The 17547-nt window shown below is 38.0% G+C and overlaps 1 protein-coding gene across 3 annotated transcripts in view; it reads left to right on the plus strand.

The window, feature by feature from the left end:
* The first annotated feature begins 5871 nt into the window (after positions 1 to 5871).
* LOC124168782 (E3 SUMO-protein ligase PIAS3) overlaps positions 5872 to 17547 on the plus strand; it is a 59867-nt gene continuing 48191 nt past the window's right edge. For 2 of the 3 annotated variants that reach the window (XM_046547083.1, XM_046547086.1), the window contains exons 1-2: positions 5872 to 6127; positions 16135 to 16301. In XM_046547083.1, the coding sequence (XP_046403039.1) occupies positions 6092 to 6127; positions 16135 to 16301 (203 nt within the window). In that variant the 5' untranslated portion in view covers positions 5872 to 6091. Of the gene's footprint in view, positions 6128 to 6330; positions 6481 to 16134; positions 16302 to 17547 lie in introns of those variants that run through there. The other variant, XM_046547084.1, reaches the window with a different exon arrangement.

Genomic DNA, 17547 nt, shown 5'->3' on the forward strand with positions numbered 1-17547 from the left:
AAGGAAGAAAAGTGGTTGTTCTGTAGAGATGCCTTGGAGATTTGTAGAATTAACTTTGTAGGTTTGTGTACTTAACTATTGTAACTAGGGAGCATAAATTTTGATTTTATACTGTGGTGCCCACATGAAAGTGCAAGATGTCATTGCATAAAACATTTGTGTACGGGAGCACAAAGAAGAAACTGACTCCGTACTTTTGCCAATTTTGGGGATGCAAATGAGTGAAAATTACTCTCTCTAGTGAAAATGCACCATGAACACGAGTGCATTCCTTGTGATCTTCCCAAGTGGATATAGACCTATTCTACTGGGGTTGATTTCAATAATGTCAAATTTGGATGTCCAACCCTGCAATAGTTCATCTTTAATTATTGCCTTTTTATATTTTTTTTCCTTTTTCTTGCAGCCCCTTGGAAATATCTATAGTCGTTGGGAAAGGTAGTTCTTACGATGGCAACTAATTGCTGTTACTTTTTGTGGTGTCTCTTTGCCCCATGTTTTCTGTACTATGGTCGTGATTATGCATCATTAGGTGGCAAATCCACGATGTATCTCAGTGCACATATGGACAGAAAACTATCAGCAGTCGCTAGAAAATTGTGAAGACCAGAAAAATGTGGTTAAAAATTGTCAAGTCTTGAATTTGTGTATTTCTCTGGTTAAATATGGTGGCACTCAAACCTACAGAAAGCTTCAAATGTTCAATCATCTGCTTTGCTCTCACCTCTAGAGGTGAGACTGTATGAAAATGTGTTTTTGCAGGAGCATGCATCCATCACGTTGCTGCGCATTTTTTTAATTGTTTGAATCCTATAAAAAAATAACTGTACATAGCCACCAACTCTGTGATGTAAGTTTCTGTAACCCACTCAATTGTGTGTGTGAAGACATTTATCTGTTTGATAAAATTGATTTGAGCCAGTTGTTGTTGACATTTGGCATTTCATTGAAATATATATTATTTATAAATTACCTGAAATGTTATTGAAAATTCTGCATTAAAAATCCTTTTACAGTCCTCCGGAAAAAAATTTCTCTTTTTGTAAAGAATTTGGGTAACAAAAATTTTGGAACGGTTCATCTATGTACAAGGTTCTGTGCCACTACCAGGGAAAGCAGAAATGATGAAAAATGACCTTGAATTTGGTTGTGTCAATTAGAGGTCATGTGTGTGTACTGGATTCATACTAAACCCCTGTCAGAAAGCAATGCTTGCCAAGAAATTACCATCCAGACCTGACCGTCATTGAGCCTTCTATGTCTTGGAGGGGGGATAGAAATTGCTGCAAGGCCGATAAGAAGCCGATATTGCAGGGAATATGTCCTATGGGTTAAATAAGTATAACAATAAATAAAGAGGCAAAACAATTACTTCTTCTCTTGCAGTGCATTATTTCTAGGTCTCATTGCAGTGACGGAAATTTAGAATTAACAGGTATGAATGGCGCAGCGAGGGGGGGTTTTGGGGGATAAAACCCCCCCCCCCAGAGCACAGATAAATTTTCAAGTTTAATCCATTTTACTTAATTGGATTAATATTACTTATAGAATAGTGTAATAATTAATAAAATCTCTTATTAAGCCGTAAAACTCACCATTTTCAACCATTTATCTTTAAAATTTTTCTGGGGGAGGGCCCCCTGGCGGGTATTCCACACCCCCAAACCCCTCAGTATTGGTTGTGCCTAAACCCCCCAGCCTTAATTCTTAGCTGCACCCATTTATGGTATGTAATAGTAGGATTATTCGCTTACCAATACATGTACAATAGGATACGATTCTTTTTCACAAAAATACTCTCTTCAACTCAATCGTAACCATTCAATAATGGCATGATTCACTCACCATGGGAGTGGACCGCAATAAAGCGTCTACTGCACAGAGTGTACGTCTCAGCCTCCCTGAATGGAAGAGTTGAAATAGTGCTTATTTGAATCATTTAGCAGCAATTTTTTTGCCTTCCACAACTAATATTTGTGGACAACTCTTGTGTTAAGAGCATCAAGCGCTCAAAAAACCTTGCCTAATGAGTGTGGAATACTCCATAGGAGAGAGGGGAGTTCTCCTGTGTAAAACTTTTTTAAATACCTATTTTCTTGCATTTTATTGGAGCCAAAAAGTTCGCTTTTTTCATAAAAACAGATGAAATTGAACAATTGACTTTAAGGGATACTGTGGCATCCCACCCCCGACTCGCCCGGATACCACAATAGAACCGGGGGGAGACGTCGCACAAAAATAAAAAGAAATATACAAATCCGCGAAGATCCCTCCCGCATGGGACCTACGGGACAAAACTATGCCACTCACTTCTCGTAATTCACATAAAATAAAGAAAATATTCCCCTTCTGTGAAGATGATTGTGGGTGGGGGGTTCCCGATTCAAACTGATGGGTGACGTTCAGGCACTGATGCACTCGTACAACACGCATTTACGGGAAGGAAATCAGACGGGGCGAAAGGAAGGACGAAGGATATTTTCAATGGGGTGACCCGAGGAGGAATCAGAACAAAAAACACTCTCTCAAACACTCTCTCAAACACTTTCAATTAAACAAAATATAATTCACACAAATAAGGTTGCATATGACAAAAAAAACAAAAGGAACCCTCTTATACGCTAATGAAATATGAATTGGTGAAAGCCACTTATGAAACATCGATGATAAATTTAAAAAAAAAACAACAATATAACTTGATTCCTAGATGAAAATCAATATAGAAAATGATGATAACAAAGTAAAGTTCGGTGGTGAACACGTAAATATGATACAAATTCAATGATTTCTTGACTGGGGAGGTAAATGATAGTCCATCCCGTCGAATGTAAATTTGGGGTGCGAACGTTAATTGTACTTGGTGACTGATTTCACTTTCACTAATGTAACGGGTGCATTCCGTGACTGTTTGTCTTAACTTGGCTTGGCAGGAGACACAAGGGGGCTTTGGGGGGGGGGAATAGCTGCAATCTTACTTTGTCGTAGTCCGAGTCTGGACCAGGTTGGATCCAACACTCTCTCGTTCCATTTACTGCACTCCTTTCTCCCTTGTTGGAGGAAGCTGCATCCGGAACGGAGATAATGCGTCCTCTTCAGCTGGTCCTTTGCTCCTTCGGACGGGGGGGGGATTCTTCTTCCAGATCAATCTTTCTGAAAATACTTGGGCCCCTTGTCTCCTGCCGTGCGTCGCACTGAATTTGGGCATAGGCTCCGCCCGACAGTCACTTAGGAATTCTCTCGGTTCTCTTACGCGCACCACCTTTTATCATACCTCAACTTGGGGTGGGGGGTAATGCACAATGAAGAGAGGGAGGAGTAACACGCCACTCACTCAGGGAAAACCCGAGCTCCCCTCCTCCCACACACACACACACACTCACACACAACCATACAAAAATCTGCGAAAACACATTCATCCCCTCTTACTCATCCACGCCTTCCTCCACGGGCCATGGTCTGGGGGTGGGGTTTTGGGAAAGGTCGTGGAACGAGCGGGTAAACTGGTAGGGAAGAAAATGCGCCGAGTAGAAATGCACTGTAATGGGGCTTGAACCATAATAATACAAAAACTTTTAACCCTTTCACTGACGCGAACATACACCAGGTACGTTCGCACTGCAGGCTGGTGTGAACGTAGCTTTTCTTCCTCACTGCCATGCGCTCAGTGGTTTCGCTGCACGTGAGGGGTAGGTTTCTGGAGAGTAGGTAGCAGCAAAAGGGTTAAAATAATAAAAATTAAAAATTTAAGATAAAATTTGAGGGGGGTCATGACCCCTGTAATCGGTGGTCTGGGTTGATTTGAGGCCCCTGGCTGGGACTCATGATGGGGCGCACCTTATTGGGGGATTCAAGGGTCCTCCCCCAGAAAATTTTAGGGAAATTTCATTCACAGAAATGTATTTTGACGCTATTCTGGCTCTTTAAAACTAGATAAAAGTTCATGGTGGAACAAAAACCTAGTACTGTTCCACAAACTTTTTATTAATGTGCTGTCAACTAGTTTCAACGTCTATACCAGCATTGATAAAAATAGGAATTTCATTATAATAAATGCTCTGAAAAGTGAAAATTTCGTAGCTTATAAAATTGTATAATGTATTTTGGTTCTATTATCTATTTAATTACCTATTTTTTTAAACTTTGCTGAAATAAAAAAAACTCACTAAATTAACCTTTTTGAATAACCCTTTCAAAAAAGCATCAGGCTCTCGTTTATCTTCTTGCACTTTATTTAATTTAAAAAAAATATTCTTTTACTTTTACCATGTTGTAAATAAGGCAGCTAATGAAAACATAGAATTTTATGATTGCTAATAAAACTTGGTTTAAGTATTACTAGTATTAATTTTGTTACACCTTTAATAAAGGCTTTAAGATAGAAAGGAGCGTTGTGGGGCCCCCCTAAGCTTGGGGCCCTCGGCGATCGTCAACCAGCCCACCTGGACAAACAGCCCCTGTCTGTAATCCTTTCCCCTCTGAATCCGCCACTGTAACGTTATCAGATCATCATAAAAATCAGAGATGCTGCTTGGTCTGTTAACAGACCAAGCAGCATCTCTGATTTTTAACCCCTTAACGCCTAGCGGTACCAAATGGTACCGGCTGGTAGTGCAGTGCGAAACGTAACATTTTTGTCATTTATTGTAATTTATTAGGGTTTTTGAGAGTTTTAAAGTGATAAGAATATTTTTAATAACATTTTTCCGAAAAGTTTGCTATTTTAAAGTCGTAATTAACGCATTTAGAGCCGTTTGAAATTTGTGAATTATCCATTAGCCCAAAAAACGGAATTTTTAGACCAATCATTTCGATTTTCTTTACTTACGCCTTATGTACTGTTAATAGAAAGGTTTTATTATGAAATTATGATTGTTATAACATGTATATCTCACATAAAGTATGGTTATTTGATGTGAGCCTAATATTTGGGATGTAATGATGCAAAACATTTTGGTGGTACCACAGTTACCACTTATAGCGGTACCATAAATTTTGCACCTAATGACTTCGAATTTCATTGATATTTAGATACATGATCACCACAAAAAATGCAGAAACTTTTTAATTCAGGCGTTACCGGGTTAAGATAAGGATATGAATATGAAAAAGATTAAAAATCTTGAAAATATCCTCCAACGCTAATGTCATTGAAATGCACTGTAAGCCGACCAGTTTATCTCACACAAATTATACGTATTAGTCACATTTATATCTCGCTCCTTTTAGTATAATTAACCGCCAACCACCTGACCGTATTTAGCACTACCTACTGTCCATTCTCCTAATTAGGGTTTGCGTCCGATTGAGAAAAAGCGCGCTTCAGCAATCGAATTTAAAGATTTTTTTGTTAAGAACAAGCAGGCTTAGTTTCGGTATGATTTGACATACATATTATCAACTTGTGGACTTCTTGGTCTTTGAAATACCACGGTATGACCTGAAATAATTTGATTCTCAACAAGTTTTTGCTTCATAAGGGAGATTTTTCGACTTGAGTCGACTTTTTTATAATAATTTATGGCGGGAATGTAATTTTTTCATTCCAGTGAAAGGGAAGACACTGCAAGTCCTCGAAAAAATCAACAGGCATGAATCTTAAGAAGGTTTTAGCTTATCATTCCATGATATTGAGGCAGGAAGCATGCATCAGGAAGGAAGACAAAAATCAGGGTTCTTTTAAATAATCTCAAGAACCTACTCATAATGTCAATTTCCATTAGTCATTTTTCACCCACCATAGAGAATCATTCATGTTGGTACCATTCGTGTACATTTCTTGGTGCCCACAAAACAGCTTTATCTGCTACGCGAGTTTTTCATACTTATCCCGCCGGTGGCGAGAAGCGCGAGGATTGGGCGATTGGGCGCACACGACGTGAAAAATTTTCATAACCGTTACGGTTTGTTTGTAGATGTCGAGCTGAAGGGGGTTGTGTTCAACAAAATGATACATTGAGCTCTTTTTCATGTCGTTGAGCTACAAACATTGTATCTATTGTCCACTATAGAATAAGGATTTGCTCCCACCGGCGACGGCGGGAGGGATGATCGTCTGTGTATTAAGAAAGCAAGTCTGAACTGTTCCGTACAAATGGCTCGAAATATGGCGGACAATGAGGAGCTAAGGGTGAGTTTCCACTAGAATTTTCGATGAAATCTTCTTGATGTATTATTATTGCAGGACTTTAATTTTAATGTGCCTTGGTAAAGTACAATCATTGTGGGGGTCGTTTGCGAGTTAACCAGTTGTCTGTCGCTGACAAGCTTTGTGCACTAGTTGCGTTCGTATCAGTGAAGTCAAAACTACGGTGAATGACAATATCATCGTGTACCCCTATATTGTAGTTGCATGAGTTGCTTCTTTAAGCCGAAACCAACATTTCACGTTTGGTACTCGTACGCTGTTGTCTCATTTCCTTTTGTTTCATCTTGTAACATGCCCGCGTGGGATTTTATCGATGCCGATTAGTGATTTAACATGTAAGTGTAATACATTGTTTGAATTTATTTACTGAAGAATGCTGAAGTCTACATCATGTTTCGAATAAGTTTTGTTCCATCAAGGTATTGTTTAAAGCTGTCGATATTTTTTAAAATGTCGTGCTTGTTTTGCTGTAATTTGAAAACTTATGACGTTTTCCATTAATTGATTCATAATAATATTAATGATTCCGAAAGTGTCGCGAATGGCGGATGAGTGTTCGTGGCGATTAATAGATTTGACATCTTTCTCATATGCTAATACAGTTTGATTCCACGATTGCTCTTACCTTTGTCCATATACTTCATCATAATCCTCCTCTATGCAAGTGAATTTTCTTGTTCAAATATCGGGTACAATTTAGGTTTTTATAGTGAAAATCCAGGGTAACGAAAGAAGCAAAATCCTTTCCAGGAGTTAGGCCAATCTGGAGCTCACCTCTTCCCATAATATTGTCGAGGTAATCATTTCGTTCGGCGGCTCGCTTCAGTTCACTTATTTGGTAGTTGATAACCTCATTTCTCTCGGAGGGAGTTGATGAAATATGAACTACGTCTAGGCTGTTTGTTACAGTGCAGGATCTTGCATTCGTGAGAGCATAGCGATTTGTATAGTTAACTGCTTGTCTGAGTGTAGGCTGTAATTTTATTTCAGCGATTAACGCAATCACGCGAGTGTCAGTACAATTTTCCGTTGTACTCTACTGTTTCCTGCTGCTAAAATCTGTTCTGTGTTAGTAAGAGAAAAAAAAAAACAGTTTTACATAGCCTGGTTTAGGATAGTTTTTCAAACCAGCGCTTATAATCGTTCCACGATTTTCTCTGATGGTCATTACCTACTAAAATAATATGCGTACCTTGTAAATATTTTAGCCTTTTATTTTATGTCTTAGTTTTATTTCTCTTACATGAATAATTGGCTGGACGAAAAGACACGACAAGTTTTTTATCCGACTGAGAATTGAACTGAATTTATAATATGAAATTAATGGTGCTTATAATAAATATGATTATTAATAAGTCCTTAATTGATAGTTTTTAGTTGATATGCTGTTGAATAGAAAAACTATGGGTACTTAATATATATCTACTGTGTACATGTGTGTGTCGATGAACTGTTGATTGTTTAACTGTACATTATATTGTTTTTTTTAGTGTTAGTAAGTTATAGAGTAAAAGTAATGGGATTACTTTTAACCATTATATTATGTCGAAGGAAGCTGTCTACAAGAAGAACAATCCTACTCTTTGGCTTTTAGACTTTATTTCACTTTGGGTCTCACAGACATGAGTAACGAATGACTGCGACCTCTCTCAACTCGTCAACCGCCCGAACAGCACTCTGCCCGGACGTAACACTCAGCAGCGCGCAGGCTGCCCACATGACTCACAGCGCGCAGGCTGCCAACATAACACTACTCACAGCACGCAGGCTGCCAACATAACACTACTCTCCCCTCTTAGTTGATAAATAATAAAACAATAGCAAAATGACAATCGACATGATAACTGTCGACCTGACAAAAGATACAATAAAACAAATGACAAGATTGGTTTATATTTTAACAGACTGACTAGATAAGAAATGACTTAACACCGAATACTTAACAAAAGACATTACTACAATAATAATGGGCATATCCCAGATTCAAGCTAATACAAATTTAAGCAAAGTTCGAGTCGGAATACCTATTCGGTTTCCTTATGACTCGTCCAGACCTCCGCAATTCGTTTTGTGTCTCCTTATAATCATTCACCTCACATTGCTCACTCTCACCACCACTAGTTTGCAAATTGCGAACTTTGGCCGCCAGAGAATTGCGTAGCTGGGCATTATCATAAAATTCTCTGAGCTGATTTACATGTACTTTAACCACAACATCATTGGACAATTTTACTATATAAACAAAATTGCTAACCTTCTCTATAACCTTTCCCAATTCGAATTTGACACCAAATTCTTGCTTTTTATTAGGGTTAACCCATACTACTTGGCCTACCTCAAATATTTTGAATGATTTCCTGTGTTCTGTGACCTTTTCATCAATTAAACCACTCTTAAATGTAACTTTTTTTTTGAGACCCGACAAAGGAACATTTGGCTCATATGTTAACAACATCGACATCGGTGATTTTCCCGTCACCGAGGACGGTGTAGACCTATAAGCAAATAGACAGTCAAGTAACAGTTCTTCAGTGATAACATTTTCGTTTCTGTGTCTCTTTTGTAAATGAAATTTTGATAACAAATTTTTGAAGGTCTGGACACTACGCTCAGCCAGCCCATTTGATTGCGGAGAATATGGAGGAGTGAAAATCAGTTTAATCCCCTTATTGTAGCAAAAATTCTTCATGCAATGAGAACTGAATGGTGGTCCATTATCACATACAATAGTCTTTGGAAAGGAAAATCTTGAAAAAACTTCAGCCAACTTGGACAATACCGCATTGAAATCACACCTATACCTCAAAATAAAGCATTCGATCCATTTCGAATATGCATCACACACTATCAAATATTTATTTCCACAAAAATCAAATAGATCCACATGAACCCTTTCCCAAGGAAAATGAGCCAATGGCCACGATTGACGGTACTTGTTATTTGCTCTATTCCTTGTTGACTGACAAATGTCACAGGTTGCTATTTTGTTATAAATATCATTATCTAATCCAGGCCACCACACATATGAACGTGCCAATAATTTGGATCGTACAACACCCGCATGATTAAAATGCATTATCTCTAATACTTTCTGTCTTAAACTCTTAGGCACAATAATTCGGTCACCAAAAAATAAACAATTGTTACTTACAGATAAGGCGCACTTATTTCGTTCATAAACCTTCAATTCATCTGCACAAGAATTTGGAAAACCTTTTAAAACATACTCCAAGACTCTGCTCATCAACTTATCATTGCGAGTGTGCTCACTCACTTCATCTAAATCTAACATGGGAGTGGACAAGTATGTAAACAACACTTCCTTATCATTTATGCTATCTGAAGATGGTAAACGCGACAATACATCTGCATGAGGAATCAAAGTTCCTTTTTTATGTACCAGAGAGTAGTTATAAGCCGATAAAGTGGTAGCCCATCTTATTAATCGAGAAGAAGCCATAACTGGAATTTTTTTTTGTTCCCCAAAAATTGTTTTCAGTGGCAAGTGATCACTGAAAATTGTAAATTTCCTCCCCCACAAATACTTATGAAACTTTTTTACACCAAAAATTATCGCCAATGCTTCCTTATCTAACTGAGAATAGTTCCTCTGGGACTGATTTAAGGTAGCTGACTCAAAAGCAATAGGCCGCTCCTCACCATTTTCAATTTGACTTAGGATGGCACCAACCCCAAAGGAGCTGGAATCCACCGACAAAATTAACTCTTTGCTTGGATCATACAGAACAAGCATAGAAGCTTCAGATAAAGCTGTTTTACATTTGGAAAAGGCAATCATACACTCCGAAGACCATACCCATGGTTCATCTTTCCTCATAAGTTTATGGAATGGTTCCAAAATGTCAGGACACATGTGAACAAAATTTCTGTAGTAATTGAACATAGAAACAAAGGCTTTTAACTGTGTCAAATTCTCAGGTGGTGGCATTGACAAAATTTTCTCAATCTTGGTGGCAGAAGGAACTTTACCCTTACTTGACAGCTCAAAACCCAAAAACAATAGAGAGTTGACAAAAAATTCAGATTTCTGTACGTTCAGTTTGACATTATATTCCTCTAATCTTATCATGACCTTATTCAAAACTTCCTTACAAGTAGCCAGATCTTTACCACCAATTAAAATATCATCTAAGTATGGTGCCACATGATCAATTCCTACTAAAATGGAGTCAATAACAGACTGAAAAATTGCACATGCAGGAGACAGACCAAAACACAAACGATTAAATCTGTACAAACCTCGTATTGTGTTAACAACTAGAAAATCCTTACTAGCTTCATGCACTTCTAATTGCAAGTAAGCCTCAGTTAAGTCTAGCCTACAAAACACCGTACAGCCAGTAAACTGATTAAAAATATCCTCAGGTATAGGCATAGGGTGTTGATCCACCTTCAAAAACTTATTCAAAGTTGCCTTGAAATCGGCACACAATCTTATCTTTCCATTACCTTTAGGAACAAGAACCAAAGGGCTTGCCCAATCAGACGTTTTCACCTTAGTAATTATGCCTTTAGACTCTAATCTATCTAACTCAAGGCCTACTTCATTTCTCAATGCATAAGGAACCGTATATGCTTTATGAAAAACAGGAGGAACATTTTCTTTCAAATTTAGATTAACCTTAATATTTTCAATTGGTTTATCATTACTCTGTTTAGAAAATACTTTAGGAAATTTCACTGACAAGGACTGAACGTACTCTTCTATGCTAGACCGCACGGACATACAAGTTTCCTGTCTACTTATTAGACCAACCTCACCCTCATTATACAAATGAGGTAATAACGTAATACCCCAATTTGGTGCTAATACTGACAGCCAATCGCGACCCAGTATAGCAGGACATGATACATTTCTTATAATTACAGCGGAAAATATTGTACTCAACTTGCCGTAACAAATACTAACCTCACACTTTCCAATCACATCTAATAAGTGATTCCCAACACCTTTTATAGTACCATAGTAGGGCAAAATTTTCGACAATAACTGCAATTCCTTTGCAACATCATAACTCAAAATCGAAATAGAGCTCCCAGTATCAACAAGGAACCGCACAGATTTACCGTTAATAACAATATTCACAAATAATGAATCAGACTGAGACTTTAACACATTCACAGATACATTGACTCCAGTAACAACAAAATTCACTTGTTGCTTGCCACAGAATTCAGCTGTATGACCTTGACATTCACAATTGTAACACAACCACTTATTAGCTGGACACTTATCTGGAGTATGTCTGGAATAGCAATACCGGCACCTCTTCTTCTGACCTCCTTCCGAGCGTAGACTAGGTGATGGCGAACGCCCCCGGAATGGAGACCCTCGCCTCGGCGATGACCCCCTCCTCGACTGGTATGACGTCGACCTCACGGGAGAACGAAAACTCTTCCTCGCGGCAACACGTTCAAATGAAGGCGAACCCTCAGACTTGGAGGAAACCATAAAAGAGTCAGAACTCGAACCGGCCATCACCAATGTTGACTGCTCTACCGCTTCCATCTCGAAAATAATACTGCAAGCCTCGTCGAATGACATTGTGTCCTTCTCTGATAATAGACGACTCACCATAGACGTGTTCCGTAGACCCGACACCAGCCTGTCACGCAATGCTTGATCCAGGAACGAGCCATAGTTGCACTTCGTTGATAAACGCTTGATCTCAGAAACGTAGTCTTGTAAGGATTCCCCTGATTGTTGCTTACGAGAATTGAACTTGTAACGCTCAGGTATAACCTTACTTATCTTTTTATACCTAGTACTCAAAGCCTGCACACACTGATCATATGTAGCCTTAGCGAAATCTACTGGAGCTAATAAAATTTTTAACTCCGCATAAACGCCCGGATTCAGATTCACACAGAAATGACCTTTCTTGAGTCTGTCTTCGGTGCCATTTATGAGAAAGAATAACTCAAGTCTTTCCACGAAGGAATCAAAGTCCTTGATTCCGGGTTCAAATATAGGAGGTTTCGACATGACTAAAAAACCTCAATTACAATCCCGCTCTCTTAACATGGATATTACTGTTGAAAGATAGCACACGTTCGCCAGTTTTCCTCGTCGCCAGATATTATGTCGAAGGAAGCTGTCTACAAGAAGAACAATCCTACTCTTTGGCTTTTAGACTTTATTTCACTTTGGGTCTCACAGACATGAGTAACGAATGACTGCGACCTCTCTCAACTCGTCAACCGCCCGAACAGCACTCTGCCCGGACGTAACACTCAGCAGCGCGCAGGCTGCCCACATGACTCACAGCGCGCAGGCTGCCAACATAACACTACTCACAGCACGCAGGCTGCCAACATAACACATTACTGTTTACGCAATGTTATTTTTTCTTGTAATTTACTCCTCACGGTGAATGAGGAATCATTACTTTCGTTGTAATTGTTTCTTGCTTGTAGTCAACGATGACTTTAAATCCTTGAGTACCATAATTTTGCATGTTTAGATTCAGCCACTCTTATGTTGTAGCTAACTGATTTAGGTACAGAATATGACACCCCTTGTGTTGTTGCACAGCAGTTATTATTGTATGTATCGCAAGTGAAATTGCTACTTCAGCAATTTTTGACTAAATTATTCCACATTCTACTGAACCATCCGATGGTTTCCATGTGGTCTATGAGTGGACAATCCTACAAGAAGTAATTGTAAATTTACTGAATACTTTTTAAAATCAGTAATTTTCACTCGATAATTTTTTTATGACGTAACTTATTCTTCTCAGTACTTTTCTCAGTACACTGTCAGTTTATCATTTCCTAGTTAGTCCACCCAATCTCCTCCTTTCTCTTTCATTTCTAATTCTCTTTTGTTCACCCTTTCCTACCCTTCCCTTCCTCATGGTTATTGGGATTTATGAAATGGAGTGAATGTTAAAGTTGCAGTGAAAAAATTGCAAAGAAACAAGAGAAAGTGCTGAGAAAATAACCTACTGTGTGATATTAATCGTCTCTATATCCATCATCTGTAGGATATCCAATTGGGGGTTATCCTAAAATAAAATGGATAGTTTAAGCTTTTGTATGCATTAAAGTCATATCATGAAACCTGTTTTGCCAAATTTTTGAGAGATTGAGATTTTCCCTGAATGGGATTACGGGGAAAAATGGAATTTTTTGGAAGTTTTGCCTTATGCGCTAATGATTTGATTGAGGATAGAATTGGATTGGTGCAAGCTTGGATTTCTGAGAATGTTAAATATGCTTAGAATAGTTGATGGTGTCTCTGCTGCCATGATGGTAATAGGAAAGTAAAAATTATTTTTCCATTTTTCAATGCAATACTTCTCAAGCTATTTGCTGCAAAAGATTGACTGCCCTTATGCGGATGAGTTGATGAGGTCAAGGACTCATGCCAAGCTTGTTACATTGCTGCCACTCCTTGTTTTTGTGTGTGGCACTGTTCTTTACATTTATGCTGGTGATTCCTGTGTCCAGTGAAAGGTTCTTACTTTTGCAGGGATCATACAGGTCAGGCAAATGAAGATAGTGTTTGGGACGGAAAGTCGTGGAAATTAGATTGTTGTTGGGTGTGGAACTCCAGTGGCCCAGCAAATAGATAAAAATATTGGTTGAACTAGTGGAGGATTTCCTTGTTCTAGCAGAGAGTTGGGTGTTTCGTTGGCAAGTAGTACTAACGTGGCATTGCTTGACGTCATTTCTGCCACTTCTTCCACTGCTTGACTTTATTTCACTAAGTACATACCTTGCTACAAACCTCCGTAAAATACCTATTTACAACTTCTTGGCCATTTATTCTAATTCAGGGACATTTAAAAAATTCCATTGGGAAATTATAGAAATTTAGAATAGATTTTAAGTGGGAACCTTATGATTGAGTAAATGAACCCAAACTTTAATGACATCACCAATTTATGCGCATTTGGATGAAACTTGCTCTTTTTTTCTTTTTAAACTTTGAAGACAATGGCTGGACGAGGAAGATATTTTTCTGCTTTGACTTATCTTTCTCTTAATTCTGCCGAAATATTTTTTCGATTTGCAATTTTGGTCCTTGAGTGAATAACCCCATACTCCCGATTCCTATTAGTAATGCAAAAATAGTTATTTCTTTGTTATAATGATTTTTGCACATTTCATATTTGTTGTGATTCTTCATAAATTATGGACATCAATGTGGTTCTCACAAAGTAATAGTACGGCAGAGGAATACCTACTCCTGGCAATCTAGGGGAAGTGGGTTCCTTTCAATGTTCATCCATATATGATGCAAAAAATATTTTCTGAAATTTGCTGGCTGTACCTTCTGTATTTTGGGCTATGCGCTAATGAGTGCTGGGAGGCTGATTTAATGTGGGTATGGCTGTGGTGTTTGGCTTCATTGTTCCTGGTGCAATGATTATGAAAATCGGAATTTTTCAGGAAATCCAAAAGAATTTTTGGTACAACCAACAGAATAACAATGAGAGGATGGCTGGATGATTTTTTTTAATTCTGTGTTAGCTTATCTTTCCCTTCCACCAATACAATTATTTTAATGAAGTGCTATTTTGTGTCTGAGTGAATGGCACCCATGATTTAAAGTAGCTTTCAGCCCTTGGGGAGATCTGCCTTGATCAGTGAAGCGATAGCGAAAGCAGGTGTGTTGTAGTTACTACGTTTATGACTGTGATAAAAATGCTTGTCTACATGTGCATACAACCCCGCAAGCTGTCTCAATAGGCGTGTTAGGACACCCTCCGTTAACAAATGAAAAAGGAAACGCTCGAATGAAATTACGTCTTGCATTCATTAAAGTCTTCAATCATGCAGGAGAAAAAATAATCACCATACTTATCTGTTCGGTACAATATCTTTCTTAATTTTTTTCTCTCTGCTGTTCCTCAAATGTGGTGGGGTTCTAATATGATGTTCTCGGTGTCGCTCTTAAAGATATCTATAATCAATTGCTGAAGCAGTTTAAGCCTAGTGTGTAGGCTTATGAGTCTACCTGCTTCCAACCCTATTTGTTTAACATCTGTGTAATACTTCCTGTATGCTGGTAGCATTTTTTTATGATTGGCGCAGCTTTCCTTTGAATTCTCTTAGGTTGATGGATTAAGTTTTTCTGCGCCGGATTCTCTATGCTCACTGTATGTTCAAGGGGTGGTCGGACGAGTGTGAAATAGCACCACTCTTTTACTTTCTCATCTGAAAATCTTCCCACAATACTATTGACGAACCCTAATAAATGCACCACCATGCATTTGCTCAGAGGTTGAACTTTGGCATTGGGAGGAATCATGAAATATTTGTTAATGAACTCAATGCTGCTTGGACATGATTTCTAAGCATAGCTGAATGAATCAATTTCCCTGCTTAATGACCCTGTTAGTATGTCACTCCTTGTGATGTGCTGTTGACATTCTCCTTTGTTAATGTTATCTCATACCTCACATCATTATTTATCAGCCACTCGTTCATAATTTCAACACTTATTGAATGAAACTTTAAAGTGATTTTATTTAAGAATCGATAAAAATAGGTTGCTGCCTGTGAAATATACTCAGTTGCCTTTTCCCTCTTTTGTAACATTTGTATTGGAAGTACTGTGTTGTGACATTGGACCCTATTGAATGACCCTTTTTATATTATGAGACTGCCATAAATAATGTGAAAATTGATAGTGAATTCAAGATGCTGTCTCAATTAATGGGAATATAAAAGCTTGCTGTTATATGTCATGGCATTGTTGCAATGTACTGAATATAGAATTGCTGATAGGAGCTAGCACCCGGAAAGTGCAACTTGTTAGTGACATTGTAGTATTTCAAATCTTAAATGGTATAGCGGCTGGAAGAAAGTCAGGAATGAGGCATCTGGGGATGTCATTTCAAGGGAATAGCTTCATTCCATCCTTGTGTTGAATGTCTCCTATAATCCTTTGCATGAGTTATTATTGTTGTGCATGCATGTTGACTTTAAAACTCTAATTTGGACACTTGTTACAGAATATGGTGCTGAGTTTCAGAGTGTCTGAACTTCAAATGCTGTTGGGTTTTGCTGGCAGAAACAAAACTGGAAGAAAAACAGAGTTACAAACTAGAGCATTGGATTTGTTGAAGTTACGCTCTGCACCAATCACAATTAAAATTAAGGAGCTGTATAAAACCATTCAGTAAGTAAACTATGAGCAAAAGCTTTCATTTCCAGACTGCTACACTAGAACCTCGTAAGTGATGATGTCAGAGTAATTACGTGTGCGTGATTGCTGGCCAATTAATGTGTGGTTTAGGCTAGGAGAATCTAAATTTACTGGGAGAATCAAAACTAGGAAGAATGTATCATCAAGTTGTATGCTAATGGAAATTGCAAGCCAAGTTCCTGGGATTTAGCCATCTTTCAAGATTTTCTCTCTGTGCGGTCGATATTCTCCATGGATTTAATCATATGTACTTCGCATGTTTCTTATAGGAAAGTCGAAAACATGAAGTATTATTATTTAAAATCACTTATTTTAAGTATGCAATGTGGAAACATAATTAATTGTGTTTGTAATTACAAAAAAAGATTAGCTTTTTTATGTGTGATCAGTGTTTAATGTCGACCATTGCTGTGAAAAATGAATATTATTAATTCTTCCTCAAAGCTCTGGCTATCAATGTTGTTTGTAAGTGTTGCATGGCAGTATTCGTTTGGTGTTTTGTTCAATGTATCAAAATATGAAAAAGTGTGTACAAATTTCATCAGTTAATTGGTGGAATGCCTCATTTTGATGTATGCAGCTTATCTCCATTCTAAGGGTTGTACGATGGTCAGTAGGGTGGTTTGTATTTGCATCCATGTTCTTTGAGACAAAGGGAATGCTGGTCGTATATTTGTGTCGTTTTTATGCCAAGGTGTAAGTCTCATCACTTTTAATGTGATGCATTTTGAGCATCTGTATTCCATGCTGAGGCAGTAAAGTGTAGAATGGGGAAATTAGCTGCACTGAATGGAAGAGAATTGAGGAATATGGGAGCTGTATGTGGCAATAATTAAGGTAGTGGAGCCTAACTTTACAAATAACCATCTGTTTCACGTTGAAAAGACACAGGTGATCCTCAGGACTTCAAGATATTAGAAGATACCTTCCAAATATGGAGAAATTGGAAAGAGATAATTACCATAATTACTCGCTTAAGCCGCAACCTTGTGTATCCCGCGCTCACCCATTTTCAGGAGGAAATAAATATTTTTATCAATAAATCAAACTTTTCCCTTTAAGCCTGCATAAATTTGTCATAAGATGAATTCATGTTTTAAAAAAAAATTCTATGGCTAAGGTAAGTACTTATGTACATCTTTCTCCTCAGTTTCTTGTGTTATATAGTAGGTATTATCATCATGATGCACAGGCTCTATTATTGTGCATCTTTTTCTCG

This window comes from Ischnura elegans, chromosome 12 (assembly GCF_921293095.1).
Source record: "Ischnura elegans chromosome 12, ioIscEleg1.1, whole genome shotgun sequence".
In the NCBI taxonomy this organism is placed as follows: domain Eukaryota; kingdom Metazoa; phylum Arthropoda; class Insecta; order Odonata; family Coenagrionidae; genus Ischnura; species Ischnura elegans.